At 32.3% G+C, this 21,936-nt stretch overlaps 1 protein-coding gene across 1 annotated transcript in view; it reads right to left on the bottom strand.

The window, feature by feature from the left end:
• Positions 1-21,936, bottom strand: part of LOC125050057 (A disintegrin and metalloproteinase with thrombospondin motifs 7) — a 68,881-nt gene that overhangs the window by 1,346 nt on the left and 45,599 nt on the right. Inside the window, exons 5-18 of the mRNA XM_047649625.1 lie at positions 17,919-18,497; positions 17,489-17,668; positions 16,980-17,230; positions 11,173-11,286; positions 7,842-7,988; positions 6,411-6,651; positions 5,425-5,612; positions 4,353-4,483; positions 3,228-3,350; positions 2,734-2,882; positions 1,398-1,513; positions 929-1,043; positions 550-718; positions 256-389 (exon numbers count right to left, since the gene is read on the bottom strand). Coding sequence (XP_047505581.1) covers positions 256-389; positions 550-718; positions 929-1,043; positions 1,398-1,513; positions 2,734-2,882; positions 3,228-3,350; positions 4,353-4,483; positions 5,425-5,612; positions 6,411-6,651; positions 7,842-7,988; positions 11,173-11,286; positions 16,980-17,230; positions 17,489-17,668; positions 17,919-18,497 — 2,637 coding nt within the window. The remainder of the gene's footprint in view (positions 1-255; positions 390-549; positions 719-928; positions 1,044-1,397; positions 1,514-2,733; positions 2,883-3,227; positions 3,351-4,352; positions 4,484-5,424; positions 5,613-6,410; positions 6,652-7,841; positions 7,989-11,172; positions 11,287-16,979; positions 17,231-17,488; positions 17,669-17,918; positions 18,498-21,936) is intronic.

The following is a 21,936-nucleotide window of genomic DNA, read 5'->3' as shown; positions in this document are numbered from 1 at the left end:
CATTATGACATATATTTTTTTTAATTTAAATGCTCCTTATCTACCAATATTCGTTTATAACTTTTAGAGTTTACAAAGTTATAAGAAATAGTTTTTATATATTTGTAAAACAACCCAAAGGGACGGAACCTTTGCGATATATATGTGAACTAAGAGAGTGGTGTCTCCAACTAAACTTTAAAAGTATTCAAAATATATTATATTATATAAAATAAACAGGTCGTTATATATTCATTATTGTATTAAATCACACACCGGCATATGACATGGCTGACATGTCTTCCAAGGTCCGACCCACCAGTGCGTGCAGTCTGTCTGTCTGCACTGCTGCATTAGCGCCTCATGACGCGGCTGTTCGATGTGGTAGCACTGGGATAAATCCACTTGTCCTAGAAATAAAGAACGATCTAGTTGGGTAGGAATTTTTTGTGACTTGCTGCGAATAATAACAGTGAGACTGAGAAGCAACAAAAAGAAGTATATAGCTTAACAAAGAGCTTAACAAGCTTCTGGAATTTAAGTATATTATATAAAGAACAAAGTCCTTACGATTATGGTCATCGAAGCATTGGTAATGCCTGTGCATGCGCCCAACGCCACAAGTGACGGAACAAGCGGTCCAGTCAGAGATACGGTACTGGAATTTTCGTTTGGGCTGATCCACGACATATTGGTAGGTCACGCCGGGATTACGGTGACGACCGCGGAATATACGTTGCTAGAAAAATATTTTTATTATAAGCAGTAGTGAAACAATATATTTTTTTTTTACAATAAACATCGTATTGTAAGCGTCCAATTTCGGCTTTATTAAAGTCGGTTTAAATTTGCTTTGGCCGCTATTATTCTAACATTTAGATTAGCTTTTGAAAATGTTTTCATCTAGATCGTAATGTACAGTTTAATATATATTTTTGAATAAACTTACATAAACTTTAATATCTTCGGCCAAGGGACCACTTATTCGAACTTTTTCCCAGTCACGATCTCTCTCGTATACCGCTGGGGCTCCCGCTACGAAATACTCCGTCAGTGTAGTATTTCTATAAAAGTGGAACATTATTGTATGTACTATATTAAATTTTAAAAAAAATTAAGCAGTTGAATCAAAAATACTTTAATTTTTACCAACCAATGCCAAATTAAAAAAAAATACAAATTATTATTTCTAAAGCCAATAACTTCAAGTTTTAAATCAATATTTCGTAGCTAACATAACCAGAACTAGCCTGTACAGACTACTTCTGTTTCCTATTCTGTTTAAGGAACACAGAACAATGTAGCTTTATTCGTGAATTAACATCTGTATTGCTCTATTTTTACATTTTAAAGCTCACAAGAAGAATTTAGACCATAATTTTTAGGGACATAAAAGACTATTTATGTCTAGTACTTACCGAGCTCCATTCAAGTAAATTTTACTGGACTTCGCACTGGCAATCGAAATAAAATTTCCAGGGCTAACTTTCTCTTGAATCTTTACATTTCTCGAACCGGCCGGTATAACAGCGACCTGTAAAATTTTACCTTAAGTAACTTCTAAAAACGTCGAAATTTAATTACTGCTAACAACAATTATTATTCACATAGCAAACAGCAAAATTAAGCATTAAAATTATTTACGGACAGAGAAACATATTTAGTGTACATTTTAAAAATAATATACATTTATGAGCGTAGTAATTGAGTAGACGGTAAAATGTTCAATTTAGGTTTAAATTTTCATCGAAGAAAAGAATGCTTAGCAAAAAGTTAAGTTACAACACTGTTAATTTTTTTAAGTATTGAAAGTCAATAAAAAGAAACCAGACTTCTGTATAAAAAAAAATGTTTGGGTTAGTAGCTTTCTGTGCCTGACACACACCATAAATTTTTTGAGTCTAAGGCCTGATATGATGTTTTCTTTCACCGTACCATGTTAAATATAGATAGAAAGTTCATTCGAACTCGGGGATGAGAATGATATATTGATGCCGCTAGGCCAATAATGCTCTTCGAAAGTCAATAATCTCATTAAAAAAAGGTTGTATAATATTACATAGTTTATAAAAAAGATAATCCCGCCATAAACATAGCTTTGAATTTCAAATACGTGTTAATACCTCATTATTCACGGATTACAAACGATATACACTTAAACTATCGTTTGTTATTGAATTTCACAAACGCTTCTAAAGCCACCTATTAAAATTCTTAGCTATATTTCAACACGTTTTTTAAGCCGGTCTTATCGTAAATCTAATTGCGTGTATGGGTTTCCATCATCGTCAGACATCTCTTGGCAAAACGCCATGGACGGATATATCACACTGTAAGAGCACCGCGGTTAAACCGCCGCGGATCTTAATCGTGATTTTTCATCCCAAGAAATGATTAAGTCTCGTTATCAAAGCCGTCAGCGGGAAAAGAAAACTTTCAATAACGACGCATGCCATTCGAGGCTATATTGGAATTTTGCGAGTAATTGCAGTTTTGCTATTTCGCCTTTAAACGCTTCTGAAAAACCGTTTCGATTTACAAATACTTACATCCTGTTAAAAAGGATGTTTATGGAAAATTTGGATTAATTTGAAATTAATTTAACATATATTGAATTCACGAAGATTTCTTTAAAAATCTTTACTAGTTGCATAAACTTAAGTGAAGGCTAAAACTATTAATCACCATGTGGATTTATTCCTATCACACTGTTATTGAACTTCGAGAATCACTTAGAATTACATTTGTACTGACCTCACTAAATCCAGTTCGCCTTACAGTGTCCTTATTGTAAATACCTTGTACGGTCTTACAAGCAGACCCATCTCCTCCACAAATACCGCACTCGTCTTCTTCCATGTCAGAATCAACTATCCAGTCGCAACCAACTTTGTAACAGACACCTGTAATAAGTAATGTTGATTATTAAATTGTTATTACGCGTAGCATAAAACATATACGAGAGTTTGACAATGTTAAACGATTAAATGTGCGAAAAATATTTCTATGGCGGCGCGGCGCTGTAAAGTTTTTGATATGGGGTCTTTTATACTTAATCATCACATGTTTTATTGGAGAGAAAATAATAATAAATGAATTCTCAATAAAAAATCTGATGGAATATAGATAAAAAGTGCTCAACTCTTAGAGGAGCTTAATCTAAGGAGCTAATTTTTAACCAATTATTTTCTAGTATAGAGATATACTTATTTTCATATAGGTTAAGTTAAACATATTTATGAACGTACCAGATATGCACATGTCTCTAGATCCAATAGACTGGCGACACGGCGTGCCGTCAATAACAAAGCCACCCACCATCTCCACATCATTTTTATCCCTGGGGACGCACTGAAGATCGCACGGCTTATCTGTCAAAATAGACGTAAAATATATACATAAATATCTTTATGCTTAGATCTTTTAAAACGCGGAAATAATTTCAATGCGGTATGTCAAACTCAAACTCAACCTATCTTTATTCATATGGGTAAACAAGTACACTTATGAATCGTCAAAAAGAAGTTTGTAAATTTACATTTACTACCAGCTCGCAAGTCAAAAGCCTAGAGCGGGTAAGAAGAACTGAACTTTTCGCCACTCTTTTTAATCGCCAAGTATTGTCATGTGTGTCATGACATATAATATATACGTATAATGATTTAAAAAAGGGTATATGTACAGTAATACATAACAGACGTCGTAACACATTCAAAAAAGTTCAAGTGGAAATGGTTTGGTCACATTGCCTGCGTCTGTGATTACAGATGGGTCAAAAAGACCCCTAATTGGAATGGCCCAATGGGAAGAAAAAAGAATGGACGCCCAGCAGAAACCTGGGAAGATGAAATAAAAGAGATAGCGGGGAAGTATTGGAAAATAGTAGCGAAGATGAGAGACAAATGGAAGAATTTTAAGGACGTCTTCACTCCGTCGGAGGTCGTGTACTAATATTAAATATTATAATATAAACTCAATGTGATCCTTATTAAACTACGGCCTTTTTAAACTACGTTCCAGTGTCTTTGAAACTTTTTGTTTCATTCAAAGGTGGTCCAAACTTTCCATGTTGTGCCAGGTCAGGTGAAAAAATACTAATGAGGTGTTTCAATTTCTACTCAATTAAGTCTGCGAGAAAAAATTAACTTACACACGGATCAAATCTGCCCACACAAGTTTAAAGTATTAAATTAAAAAGTTATACAAGACTGTTAACATTTGGTTGTAAATAAATAGCTTTTGGATATTACTTCTGAAGTTTTTTAATTTTAATCTTTTAATATTTGTAACTAGTCGCATTATTATTATTGTATGATTGCCATTAATAACCAATTATGAATCCTGTGGTTTCGATTTTAATTTTTTTAGCTTACCTTGGTCGATATATGGTATCCATTTAGAGATGGTTTCATTATTGTATGTCACATTGTTGTATCTCGCGCATTGCACCTCCCTAAACGAGGGCTCATTTAACGGGCATGGATCTGTATTACACACTTGGTACCTGTAACAATTTTGGTTTATGATATTTGTGTTCATAATGGATAAAGCCTCATATGACATATTTTTGTGTAGATAGATATTTTTTCTTTATGGACAACTAGTCAGCCTGCAGCAATTGACACTTAGTCGATATTTGTGTGCAAGTCGTGATGCAATCTTAACGATATTTTCCTTTAGGAGCGAGTGTTAATTGCGAACGTAGAAAGAAAACACCATTTATGACCGGGGTTCGAACGGACGACGAAGGTGAAACTCACACAACAAGCTTATCCGTAACGTAAAATTTAGTTTTGAAACGTGATTTTCAACATTTACCCTAATTAAATTTCTGTAGATAGATAAAAAATTAAATTATACAGTTAAGACGATAATATTTATAATCTATAACCTAGATAGACAGGTTCAGTGGTTACAAATTTACAGCATTACTGACGGGAAGTGGCGGCTAATTAATACAACATCGTTTTTATGATTATTTTACATTAATCACATTAGTTATGCCGTATGTTGCGGTTGAATTTATTACTACTTTAATCAGTACAGTTAAATAAATCTAAATACAATTACTGATTTGTATTAAGATTTATTTAACCGCATACAATTTTGCCGAATTTTACTTTTAAATTGTTTTTTTAACGGTAAATTGTTTCTAATTAATAAAATGTCTATACGGAGTGAGAAACGTTTGCTGGAGGGGATGTAGACAGCAAAAATTAGCAGAATCTTATATTTTTATTTAATGTTTATCTGAAATTATTGATACCATTTAATTGGGTTTAAAGAATATAGTGGGGTTTATAAACTACAACACCCATATTCTAAATTCCAATGCGTTTTGGCAAACAGGACTGAGCACTAAGTCTCTATTATGTATACCCATAAAACCTTTAATAACTCGACAATTGACCCAAATTTAAAATCCAAACATTCTACAATACTTACTGACTTCGAGCACCGATGCAGTAGTTCCCATGATTGTATGGCTTGGGATTATTACACTCTCTGTATTGAGTGGAGACACCTGCGCCGCAAGTGCGTGAACACTCGCTCCATTCACTCCACGGGCCCCATCCACCATCTCGGGGGGCAGGCGATGGTGTTTTCGCTACACACGTTTGGTTTTGACACCACTGTAAGGATTACTTATTATTATATGCAATGAAAAACATAAATTATGTTTACTGGTAAATGAATAATTTTTTCTTAAAGGCTTGAATGCTGATGAAACAATATTACTTAAGATTTATAAAAATACAATCATAACATAGAGAAAATTTTAATACAAATTTGCAATTAACAATTGACAACTTGTGGCAACAGTTTTGTCAGTTATCACGTGTAAAGGTCATGTGGGATTTTCCGAGAAGTATGGGTTTCTGCCGTTTTAATCTTTATAGTATTTGTACAATGTAATCTCAGTCACTCTTATGTTATACAATGAGATACTCATTACACATAAAATAAACAGACACTAGTAAGACGCGTTAGTAAGTACAATAGTAAGATTTTTTTGTACTTTTATTAAATAAGTTGTCTATTAAATTTTCTTTAGTAGATTTATTAATAATCTAACATCTGCAGAGTAATTTGTTTACGAAGATAAATTGCGGATATCTTAAGTACGGTACAGCAGCGAAAGGCTCTTATTTCATGTTTACTATGAGTAAAAAGGGAATAAAATTTAACATTAAATAATTAACGAGTTAACAATTATCAAGCCACGAACATGGATAAAATGAAAAATAATATGAAACGGGGAAAATACAGAGTTCAATTATAAGCAACTATTCCCAAATTCTTCCTCATGACTCAATACGCATTATGCATTCCTCATCTAAAAATAGTGGATTCTGCATTACATTTTAATGGTGACAAAAACAGGAAAAGCCTGCGGAAGCAGTAAAAACAAAAGTACGAAACATATTTACCATATTTTCTCCACATGGGGTACCGGGTGCGGCTGGTCGCAACATTGTCTTGCACGTGTTATTCACAAGACACCACAGATGTTCACAAAGTTCCGAGGGCTTCGCACAAACGACTGCCTCTGCACCGAATTGTAAATGGCACTGGGATGCAGCATCAAACATGACTCCTGCTGGGACTTCTGGATACACGTAGGGTTCTTCATCTGTTGGTCTATCACTTAGGCATTCACCTAGTCCAGCGCTAGAAATGAAAATGTCTCATGTGATTATAGTAGATAATAATTAATAAGTGAAGTTAAGTTTATTTTATACGCGTTGGTAATACAAAAGGATATTTATCAGTAAAATATATTTTTTTGTAAAATGGTATTAAAATATGAACTCCATTAAAAGTACTTATATCAAGATTCATAGTCACGTGTCAAGCTAGGCGTATATTTTAACACTATCTGCTTATTAATAATATATTTTACCTTAAGCCAGTTTATTCACCAATTAATAATGGCTCTATTAAAATATATGAATCGAAACGGATGTTAATAAGGTTTGACAATAATAAAATAATTAATGAATATTATATTACATTTCGTCGATAAAAATTATAGCGGATGCCCTATACAGCCACTTAGAAATATTACTATAGCTAAGAATTACTAAGCTCCACGTTAGCCATTATCTTTCTCATCTCGGAAGATAGTCCCTTTGAGTATGAGATATGGCAATATTATTTTTTTCCTTACAAGTACTATTATGTGATGAAACTTGTGTGTCTTACAATCAGAAACATTTATTTCTCCACCCAGGACGTACCACGGTTACTATCAATACACCGTGTGACCTACATAAGGCCTAGAATTTTTTATTGATAGCTTTTAGCAAAATCTTTATTGTACAATCATAAAAGCTAAAAGCATTGCGAAACACTTTTAGAAAACCTTCGAGATGTAAACGACAGTTGTAATAAAGTTATTTGCATTTTGAATTCAAATTAACATAATAAGCATTAATAATAATGATTAAGCGACATTCTTAAAACAGAAACCCTACCGTGTTATCGTTGTCATAAAAAATGTTTTCCTTAATTTTATTTTAAGTGTCATTTTGCGGACATTGTTTTGTCAGTTTCGAATTCCATTTTTAAAAACGAAAAGTCGAAATATAATTGGGCCAATGGCTTTGAATGCGTACCGCGATCTTAAAGGTTTATTTTGTGTTCATTCTTGTACAATAACCAAAACCTTATAATTTCCCATACAATCGGAGTCGTTACGGTACAATTGACGTATTGTTTATTTAAAAAGTAAAGTACTCAGGATGACTATAAATATCAAAATACATACACAAATTAAAAACATATCATTTTATATATGCCCGTGAACTTCACTTAATCTTTAGTTGTTGTTCCAAATAGTAACAAAAAATTCAACTCACTCTAAAAAGTTGGTAACATCTCGTTTGCTGCATCTTGACCAGGCTACTTGCACGGTGTCAGCTTCGAATATAGGTGTCATTATATGCAATGTGGAGCCATCACGTCGGTGACAGCCTATTTTTTCAGTATCGTGGTATAAACCAAAACTAGAACAATAAAGATATATATGAAGATATTTTTAATAGCGTAACAATAAGCTAATAACCAATATCTTATCACTCATACTTATAAACTACTTGAAGACAATGAGGTTTGATATGGTTGTTAATAATAACAATAACTTTAATTTAGTCCATTAATACTCTGAATGGTAAGTAAATAATAATACGTAGTTTACAATAGTTTGGAAAGTGTTTCCCGCTTAAATTGTTGAACATATACTTTTGGAATGTATCTATGAAACGGCAGAATATTGATTGGATTGTTTAGTTTATCGTTCTACGCAAAATTTAAATATTAAGAACGATTACATATTACAGAGTAATTGACAACCATAGATAGTATATAGGTTAATGTGTTTGGAAAGTAATGTAATGATAACATAAATAGGGATATTTTTTGTTACATAATAGGCATTTTCGATGTTAACCGGTTTATTTACTGATAAGCGAACACTTTAATTTAAATTATAACGTTTTACTTTTAACGGTTAAATGTATGAAAAGGTCTGTGTTATCTACGAGCATATTTAATCATTCCTGAAAAAGTTAAGTTAACAACGTCTCAATTAAGATTACGGTACATAATACGATACGCCTATATTATAAATAGAACATATTCATTCATTATTCTTCATTGATAAAGATATGAAAAAAGAACATGTGTGGGCTGATAGTGCGGCGTCAATGCACTCGGTGCAATGACTCGAGTGATGCATATGTCTACAGAAGAAGGTCATTGGCTGGGCCTTGCTGTTTACGTAACTTACATAAGCGTTTGTTTGAGCTATTGTCTGGTGCACTGTAACAAGACACTGTTTTCTGCAAATACAACGAAATGCAATTATAATGACGCAATACGCGTGAAACGGCGCCTCTTCCCAAAGGGATTACGAAAGATGTGATATTGTGATCTCGATTACTTTATTACGTCCTAGTATGATTCGTTAAGTGTTGTAACCATACTTTTTTTCGTATGGATATTTATATGAATTATTCGAATTTGTATGATCTATCAAAAAGGCCGCGGGGCTTCTAAAGATGACTATATATTCTTCTTCTTGAAGTGCCTCTCCACTAGTGGAGGTTGGCGGTCAGCTCGTTATACTCCTTCTTATTTATATATTATCACTATCAATTTCGTTATTATCCAATAGTTTAGTACAAGAATTTAACCTGCGTCCTAAACTAGAACTAAAATAAATATTCTTTAACACTGTTTACTGTACTGCATATCTTGAATCTCAGTTACCTAAACAACAAATTGAGCAAGAAAATAGTGGCGTATATTTAAATATAAAATAGGTAAATCTAAAAGCAACGTCCTTCCAAACGAATGAGTCAGCCTCAAACCAATACGCTAGGCAACCGATTCCAAATAAAACACCGTAGTACCAATACAGGATTACAGCTAAGACATTTCGTTTCATGAAATATGGTTGCGCCGGCGCCGGCCCGTCGCTGATCATATTTCTGTTATTTTTACTGATGAAAATCTTAGTTTTGTTTTGAATATGTATTAATGTTAATAATTCATTTAGAATATGTTTTTTTTATTTTTAATATAATATCGTGTGTATTCCGTGTGCTTCGGAGAGGAGTTAAGATAAAAAGGCCCTTTTTTATGTTAACGAATACGTATAATGAGAAAAACATTTATTTTACGAGATTTTTATATATTATGAACGCATTCGCATTTGTACCCAAATACTTAAGCTACTGGGAAGATCACCCAGCCAGATTTTTTACCAATGCTCTTCACAATTAACTACATCGTAAGACGTTAACTCACGCAATTATTTTTGTTTACTTCAATAAAAGGCAATATTTTCATGTGAACAAACTATCGTAAATTTATTCTAAATGAAAGCGAACGCTTAGGCGTATTAATAATGTAAATTATACTTGTAAAATCAATTCATACCCTGAACACGTTTCGAAACAATGAAAGTTTAATGGATGTAGATAGTAATTGAGATAATGCAGATTATGAATTGTGTTGCAATGTTATAATAGCCTATATGCGAGTTAAAAATTATAAATTGCAGCGATAATGAATAGGAGACAGGTTTGTTGAGTTTTTCGGTATACTGTTATTTTTACGAGAGTGTTTTCAGGCAGGTCAAATAGCAGTGTACTAACTAGTGCCTAGGCGCTACTGTCGTCCATGAGCTGTACGTTCGAAGCATGGCTGTATATCACTGGATTTTTATGTTCGGAAGTAATGCTTGCTGTGGTGAAGGAAACATCGTGAGGAAATCGGTATGTCTGGGAATAATAGCGTGTGGCTTCACACTTACAAAAGGGAACAATTATCAAGAACCATCTGATCAGATGTCTAGTTCTGTTTTGTTTTTCGGTCTGTCAGACGATTAAAAATATCCTTTGCGTAATTGATCCTCTAGGATCAGATTTAAATAAGTCTGCGTCAATATTTAGATATAAAACAATTTATCAGAACTATAAAGATTAACAGCTGTAATGAATTTTATGAAATTTCGTATGTTTATTAGCGATGCATCGCTTTGATGTTAATAAAACATCTAAATATAATCTTGCAACTGACTCTAATAAATTATTCGAGCTACCTAGTAACATAATATATTTGTGTCGTATTCTCTAAAAAGATCTGTTTTACCGTATTTTTATTAACATAAATTATTATTCTCGCAATGTTAACAAATAACAATTAAATAACTCATAGAAAAAAATAAAAATAAAACGGGTCAATTGAGGGTGTTCTTTTAAATTTTACTTTCAAATATTTATGACGTACACGTTACAGAAAATCAGTGGAAAACATCGTAAGGTATCATACTTTTATCTATTAAGGGACAGGAGGCAAACGAGCAGGCTGGTACTTTAAGTAAAGTGATAACCGCCGCCCATGAAAACCTGCAGCACCAGAGGCTGGTTGGTCAGGAAATGTTACCTCGGTTGGAATAACCTCTACTGGCAGCTGGTTCCACAAAGAGGTGGTGTGCGGCTGAAAGTGCCTTAAAAAGCGGTGTTGTGCACACCAGGCGTTAAGATGGAATGTATGAAATTAAATATATAATTTTCCTGAAATATTAGTTATATTATAGGGTATTGATAGGAGTGTATTTGGCCAATAACTGTGAAGGAATAACGCTAGATGACCGATGCTGAGAATTTATAGAGGTATACTTACTTATGTCCCAACTCGTGTGTGATGGTGTGAGCGAGCATTATGCCGTTGTCTTCGTTGACAGAACAGCTCCGGTCTGGCTTGCACATGCCCGCCACATGGGCCACGCCTAGAGTACTGAAACGTAGATATAAATTAATATATTGAACTTCAAATCACTTGTAAGTTTTTATTCTAAAGAAATAAAAATAATATATGTAGACATATTATTATTGCGACTTTACATAGATATTTTTTTTCAAGACGGATTGTCTTTTGTGCCTACGCGGAATAATTATTTACGGCTGGGAATCGATACTATGACATCTGGGTCCGAGTAATAAACATAAGTTAATATGCTGTAACACAACATAATGTAAAAAAAACATAAATGATTTAGTAAAGTATTAATCCCCTTTCTCGTTGAGGTTCTACAAGTATATTTATTTTCTAATTTCAAAGTCTCACCAAGCTACGTGTCAAACTACTATGTGAGGCTTATATCATGTTTAAGAATAAACTAGTATATATAATTAGAAGGTTGTTCGGAGTTCAGATTACCTATTCCTAAATAAACTGGCTATTATATTATGTATTCATTTGTTCTTACTTAAAATAATTAATGCGTAGATTTCTAAATTATATCTCGTATGTCATGACGTGAATTTATTGCAGATTGAGTGATATGAAGATTATGATCTTATTTATAAATTGTAATAACGTTATTGAGTAATTTGTATTTAATGGTTTTCTTAGTAAGGTCAATGTCTTTTACTTCCCTTTATTTTAAATAATAGTGACTGGGAAACGTCATTTAAAAAAAAAAAATTGATCTAATTTTACGCGCATAAAATCCAGGATTACGTTTATTTACATATAAATAGTCATAGTTGTTTTGGTGAAGCAAAAATAATTAAAAAAAACTGTAAGCATTATCGACGCTGAACAAAGCTGGAGCGAAAGCTATTTTTGCATTATATGATTGTACCATAGCTAAGTGGATCGCAACGACCAACCAGACAAGCCAGGAATAGTCTGCTAATAATACATGTCTGATTCACGCGGAAACCGTTGAAAAGCAAAATAAATTCAATCTATTATGTAAATAACACTCACGCCTTCCACACGACGTAGCTTCAATTTTATTGCCATTTTTATGTGTCATAAATATTATTTGTAGTAAATATTTTATTAAAATAGGTCACAATTTGTCAAAAAATAATTTAGTGAGTATAGTGAGCTACTGACTGATTTTCAAACACGAAGAAAGATTAGGATGTAACTTTCAAATAAGCTGGGTATGCATGAGACTGTGCAATATCGTTGCCTCTTTTATAGATGCCTATCACTATGCCCTGTGATACTACGTTAGTTACCAATACAATAACAATTGTTTAATTTACATCGGTAATTCCTAAGTTAAGCGCGTTCCCAACAACAAGTATACATAAAATAACTTGAGCTTCGTTATTAGAACAAATTTTTCAGTAAGTAACCAGTCTTCCTGAAATAGATATTCGGACATTTGCATTAATTAAACTCATGTTAAACAGTGTAATAGAACTGATTTTTTTAAACACTAAATAACGTACTTTGAAAAATTAAATTCTGTCTTCTACATTTAAAATAGTAACTTTTGGATTTCTTTCCGGCTTTTCTCAGTAGAACTCGACCACCGAAGTGGTCGACAAAGAAATAACGCATCAGTGTGTTTAATAAAAAGCATATCCAAATAAAGTACAATATATATTTTGAATTACAACGTCTCGATACCGCAATGTAATGCCTACAAGTAATACTTAAGTTTAAGTGATTGATTTGTCGCAATTCACGAGCATTTACAAGCAACATAGCGGTTTATGACAATGTTGCACGCGTTGATGTCTTTTCTAAGAAGCAATGAAATATGAGACACCAAATCGTTGTGCCGATTCATATGGAGGTCAATTGTGTAAATCTTTGACGTCAGTCTGTAAATTGAAAAGTCAAATATTGAATAAATTGTTATTCCATGAATGAAAAGTCGCTGGTTATTATTCTGATATTGTTGCAGGTCGTTTTCTATAATTGTTTGCTGTCTCAGTTTTTGTCAAGAAGGATCACATAACTTTTATAATTATACACTCGAAATAAGAAAAAGTATTAAGCATTTAAATATTCATAAGTAAAAAAACGAAAACATTTTTCTTAACATGACCCGAGAAACTTTCAAATAAATTAGCTGTAATTTTCCGGTTTCATTATGTAACTTGCAATTTGTCTCGCAATCGCAAAGTAATTACGATTTAATGACATTACATTTTGATTTAACATCTCTTTTGTATAGAATCATAAATCATTCGACTGTCTGATTCAAGCGTTAAATTCACCACAGACTATAAGGACGCGATGACACAACTGTCATCGGTGAAAACTAAAATAAACGTCACTTTAATCTTCTAATCTTTTTGGATAGTCTATGCATGAATTACGCAAAGGAAATTTGACATTTTTAATCGTTCACTAATGTTACTTGGCTGTAATATAAATGTAAATAGAATTTATAGTTTGTTTACATTCATGTTATAATTATTCAGTAAATATTAGTCTCATGTATATAATTTATATAAAAAAAAATTAAATTATTTAGTCAAGCTATTTAATAAGGAACTACATACGATTCTTATACATCTTAAACACGTTTTTAATGAAGTTTTTTGTTCATTATAAAACCTTGAAGTAAACTCAATATATTATTATTATAATGGCGGTTGTTTCCTATAGCTAAATATACTAATAATGCAATGTAAAATATTATGTAATGTTTAAGTAATTCATTAATTAATTAGACTTAATTGGGAGAAGTTTAAATAATAATAGACTTAATTTTTTTATAGTAAAAAAAATCAACGCACTATCAGATTTACTTCATTGATTTAAATTAACAACACATCACAACTTGACGTATGTTTTACAGCAGCTATCATCAATAAGAAACTCTTAATAATGAAAAAAATTAATAATATGTCTTTTTCTAAAGTAATGAAAAAAAATTATTGTAATATAAATGTTTATTTATAAGAAGTTGTTTATTTCATTTAAGTATACCAGAATAATGAAATTTAATCTACCAAATTTGCAATAAAATTCACCGTATACGTGAAACGCCTTCATAAAACACATTAACAAAAGGTGAGATAAGTTGTCGAAACGGCAGCCAGACTGCATGGCGTCGATCGCCACTCGCGGCCACAACCCACAACTCAATCGAAAGTCGATAACAATTTATCACTTTAGCTTTATCATTTTAATATCAGATTGTTATGTCACGTGAATTATCATTGTATAGAAGTCCGAAACACGAAAAAGCTTATAAATTTTTCCCGCCGTAAAAAATATACCTGACTATATTCCATTTATAAATAGATCACCTGAAACGAATCTTAAAATTCAAATATTGTATGAAAAGTTATTCGAGTAAAGTAGACATGTTTATTGAATGGTCGCGGTCTACTAAGTATTCGTTGACCCAGATTAAGTAGGCGTGTATGGTATATTTGCGAGTATTGATGACTGCAATTTTTTGTGCAGTATGCATAATTCATGAACGTCTGCAGCCTGCGGCTAACCGTTACAGGCACATTGTCTTGTGATTGCACCCTTCCGAGAAAATTCGACTACTTGTATGTACCGTTTCCAACATCAAAATTCCGTAGCTGCCTTGGATGTATAGACTTGAATACTTCTTAAATTACTTGACGAAAAACTAACATTGCAATTCACTGCATTCAAAAAAGACATTAACATTTGCCTATATTAAAGATTATATAAAGCATTTATCAATAAACACTTATCGGTAGCTAAAGTAAACATAAATGCGTTAGTTTTTAATCCAATATTACATAAGGCCGTCTGTTTTACGTCAGATCTATTCTAGATAGCTTCGTTATTTAACAGATATAAACGTATTGCCTTTACTGCAATCCGAGTCTTAAATAGTTTGTCTATACAAAATATTTACAGTAATATAAACAAACGAAGTCGGCTATTACTCACCTTGTTAAAGTATTTTTCGTTAGAACCGATTGATGTCTGAGAGGTGTGGTTACATGTATATGGAAATAATATAGTATTTTGTTACTAATTACGTAAGCTGTACAGGCTTTTGTCAAGTGCTATTAAACATCCTTGGCCTTAATGCCGGTGTTTTTGAAGTGCGTACAAATTTGGCGCGCGCGGTCATGCCGTTATTCGTAAATGTAAAAAAATTTGTAAGCGGAATTCCTACAGATTTTTATGATAAAATTTTATACGTTAATGATTCTCCAGACCTCAATAAAAATAACATGATATTAAATGAATTAACATATTTTTTTTGTCGTTAAACGAGACTGTACGTCTATAATTGTGAAGGCACGACCTTATTTAATATTAGCACTTGTTATTTTAGCGTCACGCATTTGCAATAAGCCTGTCAGAAGATATAAAGCATGGTGGTTGGAAAATATCGTGTCATTATTGACTAAAACAAGTGACTACAGTAGGGTTATATTAAAGTATACTTGTATCATAAATAATTAAATTGTTCACACACTATTTAAATGTTACTGATTGGACATGACTGATAGTGCTGGTCTTTGTAATTCTGTTATCCAATTTAGGTACCACTTTTATAGCATTTAAAGAAGAGAAAATTATCGTTATCAATAAGTATTGTTAGAGTTGATGTATATGGTATTTTTGTTTAATTTAAAGATATAAATAATTAAAAGTAATTCTCTAATAAGCAGGAGTAGTGAAGCAGGTGGTATAGGTTTTAGATTGCGGTCGAACACCGAAAGTGTTCTATTTCGGAGTTCGTTACTCACTGCCACTCTACTCAACAAACAGACGCCTGCTTTGCCATTGACCTTGTCTCGATACAAGATTGCAAAAATTATTACGATTATCAATAACTATTAACTATTCTATGGCTTCGCCAATTTTATTACGTTTTTATTTAAGATGATCGATTTTGCATCTTTGATTGGTCATTTAAGTTTTGAGTCGGTAAAAACTAGAGAATTTCTAGTTCTTTAGTTACCGACACAAAAAATAAATATTGAATTTAAAAACCTAGTAAATTTTAAATTTGCTTCGCTTATTTTGTTGTGTGATTTCCCACTATGGAAGATAAAATTATTATAATATAACATTACTGACAATTGACACGATAGTTTTATATTTTTGCGTTACTCTGTGGCAAGAAATTTTTCTATTCTTTGTTTCATAATTTTGTACGAGCTAGTGGATTTATAAAATGAAAACCGTTATTAATATTACGTAGGTACAAAAATTACCGTTTTTTTGGGAAAAATATATATACAACTTTGTAAGCATTAAAAAGCCAAAAATATTTAAAAACTGCTTAATATGTACAACCGTGACCAAAGTGATAATAATTTAAGCTATTTTATTACAGCATTTAAATAATTCCTCTAATATTTTTATTTTTTAGCATTTTTAGTAACTTTAAAAGAGTTTGATTTTAAAGGATAAGTAAGCCATAAAGTATGATAAAAATGGCTCTGAATGTTTTTTTTTGAACGTATGTTCGTAAACGTAAAGACGATTAAAATACATATTAAAACGTTAACAAAAACTGGTCTGTCTTTTTTTTAATGGTATTACTCGAATTTTGGTAACTGAGCCATATCTTGGTATTACAATGAATATTTAAAGTTGATTTTGTACAATTCATTAAAAAAATGCAACTTGTAAGACCCAATGAATATATACTGCCTTTAAATGTGTTTTGTGTTGAGTGGTTTTTTCGAGGACTGTTCTTGCCAGATATAAAATCAATGACTTACCTACAAGGTGAATCATGTTGACTGCATATGTCTTGTCTAGTCACCAAAATAGCAACATCGTGGTGATGAGGGTCCTTATCATCATTTGGGTTGGTCTGATGTTGCCAACGGCAGAACGAATTGAGTGTGGCATCAGCGTTTGTTGTTACTTCCAAGTCTGGTGTAGGGTGCAGTTCTTTTAAGAGTGTAATTCTAACAACAACGACCTTTATGTAGTTGCCGATTGATGGATCCATGTATAGAGAGGATACCTATATAATAAAAAAACTTTAAACATTATCTTTTTATCTTCTGTAAGAATAAAAAGTAAAGAATAAATCAATCAATAGATCATCTGAATTCTACCTTTATATAACATCTTGTGTTTCCACATATTAATAAAAAAAACGAGAAATTATCACATACACTGAAACAGAGATAAGATTAATTTTCTCTCCAAGGTTACACTGTTTAAAACTGAACATCCGTTCTTTATCTAATCTATCTTTACTATTATTCTATTATCTTACCATATTCATTATAGTAAGGAGGTACGTTTCCAAGCTTCCCTGCTCGTGAAATTCACTCATGGAATTGTCGCCTACTAGTAGAACCTCTACGTGCCGTGGTTTGCTAACAGACCTTGTTTTACGCCTGGTTTGGTTTAAACCCCATCGATTACGTGATTGATGGTGGGTGGTATGATGTTTCTAAAACAAAACAGTAACAAAGTCATCAATCATATCTTTATTAATACGCGAGCAAGCGTATGATTTCATTCAACTTTGCATTATTATTAAAAGCTACTTTTTTGCTGTGACAGTAATTCAGAGGATAATGAGATTAAGGTTGACATACCATCACCTTCTTTTATGGAATAATAAATTTCTCTGCTAAAATATTTAACGTATATATAATTCCAGATGTTTTATCGTTGTAGATTAAGATTAAAGCTATTACCTTGCCAGATCTTGAATTTTTGGATTCTTCGTGCTTGCCACTTCGCTGATTTTTAGTTTCCCATTGATACCGAGGTTGCTTGGTTGCGCAATTTTTTGATCTTCGTCTACGTCGTCTTGGACGAATCCTTCGCGGTGTTTGTTCAATTCTCTGTTTGTTATGGGTTTTGTTCTTGTAAAGTTCTCTTGACATACTATCTTCAGCAGAAATGCTCTTGGAGAGGGGCTGTAGTCTTCTTTGTTCTGCTTTTCTAGCTTGCTGTCTTCTATACGCCAAAGGGTCTCGTCGCAATGCTTCCAATTTTCGTCGTCTATCTTCTAAGTACGCTCTTCGTCGTGCGTCCATAGCCTCTTTGTGGCTTCGTTTTGGGTTAGAGTATCTCTTATTTTCGTATTGTTGTCCCACATTATTACTAAAACTTCTACCACCAACTTCTCTCTTTTTCCTATAAAATGATTCAACTTTGTCAACGGCTGATCTCTTAAAGATTATATGAGGTCGTCCCTTAGAAATATCGGTGGGAATTTGATTTGATGGTTCGATCCAATATTCTCCTTGTTCAGTTCGCAAATGACCCGCCTATAACAAAAAATGTTTATACGTATATTACCATCTGTGATCAATAAAAGCGTAGTACTTCTGGATTAGATTGTATTTGAATATGATATATTATGTTATCGAGTTGAGAGACCGGCTAGCCTGTATGTCGCCGACCTTGTCAATAAGAAGGCCGTACGCAAAAACCAGCACCTCTCGGTATTATAGATGTTAGAAGGCGATCGGAGTAACGATATTAATGTAGGTGGGTCTTACTCAATAAACACTTAATGAGTTAAGTTTGTTGTATGGATTCTGTTCTATGGATTTGTGTGATAGAGTCACATATAGACTATTTTACATTATGAAAAATACTTTCGAAAAATGCCTCTAAATTTCATTTTATTTAGAAACGGAAAAAGAAATTACGTTTGTTCCCGACATACGTAATTAAAATCAGTTAAGTTTTTCGAATCTCATTCACAGTGACACTATGAAATACGGATACCACAATTCTCTTACTTTAGTATAGATTAATGGCATTTTATAGGTATGTAGAGGTATAACCAGTCGAAGAAGATCGAAAGTTGATTAATGAAACTGACATGCGTCTACGCAGCGGCCTCAAGGTAACCAAGTGTAAAGTATATTTAATTACATAGTGTCTATACTTTTTGTTCGACCACCGCCACCTTAACCGGTTACCTCTATTTTAAGGTATAATTTAAATACCGACGTTAATACCTAGTCTTAATGCACTTAGTATATAAAACATTGCATACAGAATGCCGTAGCAATAATAAAATTGTAAATACATACTTCAACAGTTGTTAATACCAAAAGCAACTTAATTATGATAACTATTTTGTAACGGTTGTTCCAGTATTCATTTGTCCAATTTCTAAACCATTTTTAAGTCGCGACCCACGAAAAAGCCAAAAAGTTAAGTGAAACAGTCTTGCGACCTCGTCACTGTAAAATTATAATTTACTTTTATAACACTAAACTATAATTATTAATTCCTTTAATAAACGAATATTTTGTACATATATGTAGTTTATATTTATTATTTTTCAACTAACCCGACCTCCCCAAGGGTCGCGACCCCCTGCTTGAGAAACGATGATTTAGAGAAACAGAACTCATTTGTTATTTGTTGTAAGTTACGGAGGCCGCCCATTTGATATAATTTGTAGTTTCACAATTACACGCGGTATAAGTGTTGTTCTTTTAAATAATCAAATAAATTTGCTGTCTTAATCGAATACGACATATTCACAACATTCCAAATGAAAATTTATTTTGTAAATTGAAAAGGTAATTTACAAATGATGTTTATAAAGGAATTCTCGATTATGAGACGTGAGCGTTTTCTTTGACGTTATGTCGTAACTAAGTAGTGATTATCGCGACGATCAGTTGAACAGGTTTACGGGCAGCGTGTAAAATTAAATACAACGTTATACTTATGCGTGTAATCAATTTGTTTATTTTTTATATTAAGATGTAAATTCAAATTGTGAGATAATCCGTTGGTTGTTTATTTGCATTTTTGTTGCCAGTACAATTATTTTGAACGACACCTTTCGGAAATGAATATCAAACATATAGCACCAAATTAAATAAGCATTCATTTACAGTAAAATATAAGAGAATTTTTTTATCTATTTAGATAAGATATAAGAGATTTTCTCCGCTTTGGTGGAAGCACATGTATGAAAATCATCGTTCCGCTCGCAGTGGAAGGCGGGCATAAAAGTAGGTGACACATTAGATGGTTCTAAAGCCGCGAGTATTATTTGCTAATATTTTCTGTATTAAAACAAACTTGAAATACATAAACAACGTAAACTTCTAATAATAAAAATATTATCTTTGCCTTGTTTTATCAAAATTCAAATAAAACTCTAGGTAACTGACAACATAAAATTCAGTCTTAACTGCCTAGTAACAAAAATATTTACTTATAAAAATATGATATTATATTAATAAATTTACATTTTTCTGACATAAATTCACTGTTAAAGCATTATCTCAGACATATATTAAATTTTTATGGAATGTTATCGCGGGACGAGATCTGATTTTTCTCGCTTAACGTGACTTATAATTATAGCTTCAGATTTTAATGTGCACTGTGTCATAAATCACTAAGACCAGCGACTCTCGACTGTCAAGCCCTGCGTTCGCCTGCTTGCGACCTCGTCACTGTAGAATTATAATTTAGTTTTATAACACTACACTATAATTATTAATTCCTTTAATAAACGAATATTTTGTACATATATGTAGTTTATATTTATTATTTTTCAACAAACCCGACCTCCCCAAGGGTCGCGACCCCCCGCTTGAGAAACGATTCTTTAGAGAAACAGAACTCATTTGTTATTTGTTGTAAGTTACGGAGGCCGCCCATTTGATATAATTTGTAGTTTCATAATTACACGCGGTATAAGTGTTGTTCTTTTAAATAGTCAAATAAATTTGCTGTCTTAATCGAATACGACATATTCACAACATTCCAAATGAAAATTTATTTTGTAAATTGAAAAGGTAATTTACAAATGATGTTTATAAAGGAATTCTCGATTATGAGACGTGAGCGTTTTCTTTGACGTTATGTCGTAACTAAGTAGTGATTATCGCGACGATCAGTTGAACAGGTTTACGGGCAGCGTGTAAAATTAAATACAACGTTATACTTATGCGTGTAATCAATTTGTTTATTTTTTATATTAAGATGTAAATTCAAATTGTGAGATAATCCGTTGGTTGTTTATTTGCATTTTTGTTGCCAGTACAATTATTTTGAACGACACCTTTCGGAAATGAATATCAAATATATGTAAACATATAGCACCAAATTAAATAAGCATTCATTTACAGTAAAATATAAGAGATTTTTTTTATCTATTTAGATAAGATATAAGAGATTTTCTCCGCTTTGGTGGAAGCACATGTATGAAAATCATCGTTCCGCTCGCAGTGGAAGGCGGGCATAAAAGTAGGTGACACATTAGATGGTTCTAAAGCCGCGAGTATTATTTGCTAATATTTTCTGTATTAAAACAAACTTGAAATACATATACAACGTAAACTTCTAATAATAAAAATATTATCTTTGCCTTGTTTTATCAAAATTCAAATAAAACTCTAGGTAACTGACAACATAAAATTCAGTCTTAACTGCCTAGTAACAAAAATATTTACTTATAAAAATATGATATTATATTAATAAATTTACATTTTTCTGACATAAATTCACTGTTAAAGCATTATCTCAGACATATATTAAATTTTTATGGAATGTTATCGCGGGACGAGATCTGATTTTTCTCGCTTAACGTGACTTATAATTATAGCTTCAGATTTTAATGTGCACTGTGTCATAAATCACTAAGACCAGTGTCTAGCGACTCTCGACTGTCAAGCCCTGCGTTCGCCAGCATGTATATGGTCAAAAATCGACGGCGTGTTGAAA

The sequence above is a fragment of the Pieris napi genome, chromosome 6 (genome assembly GCF_905475465.1).
Source record: "Pieris napi chromosome 6, ilPieNapi1.2, whole genome shotgun sequence".
Classification (NCBI taxonomy): Eukaryota; Metazoa; Arthropoda; class Insecta; order Lepidoptera; family Pieridae; genus Pieris; species Pieris napi.
Note: the sequence above shows the minus strand (reverse complement) of the source record. Positions and strands in the feature narration are given on the sequence as shown.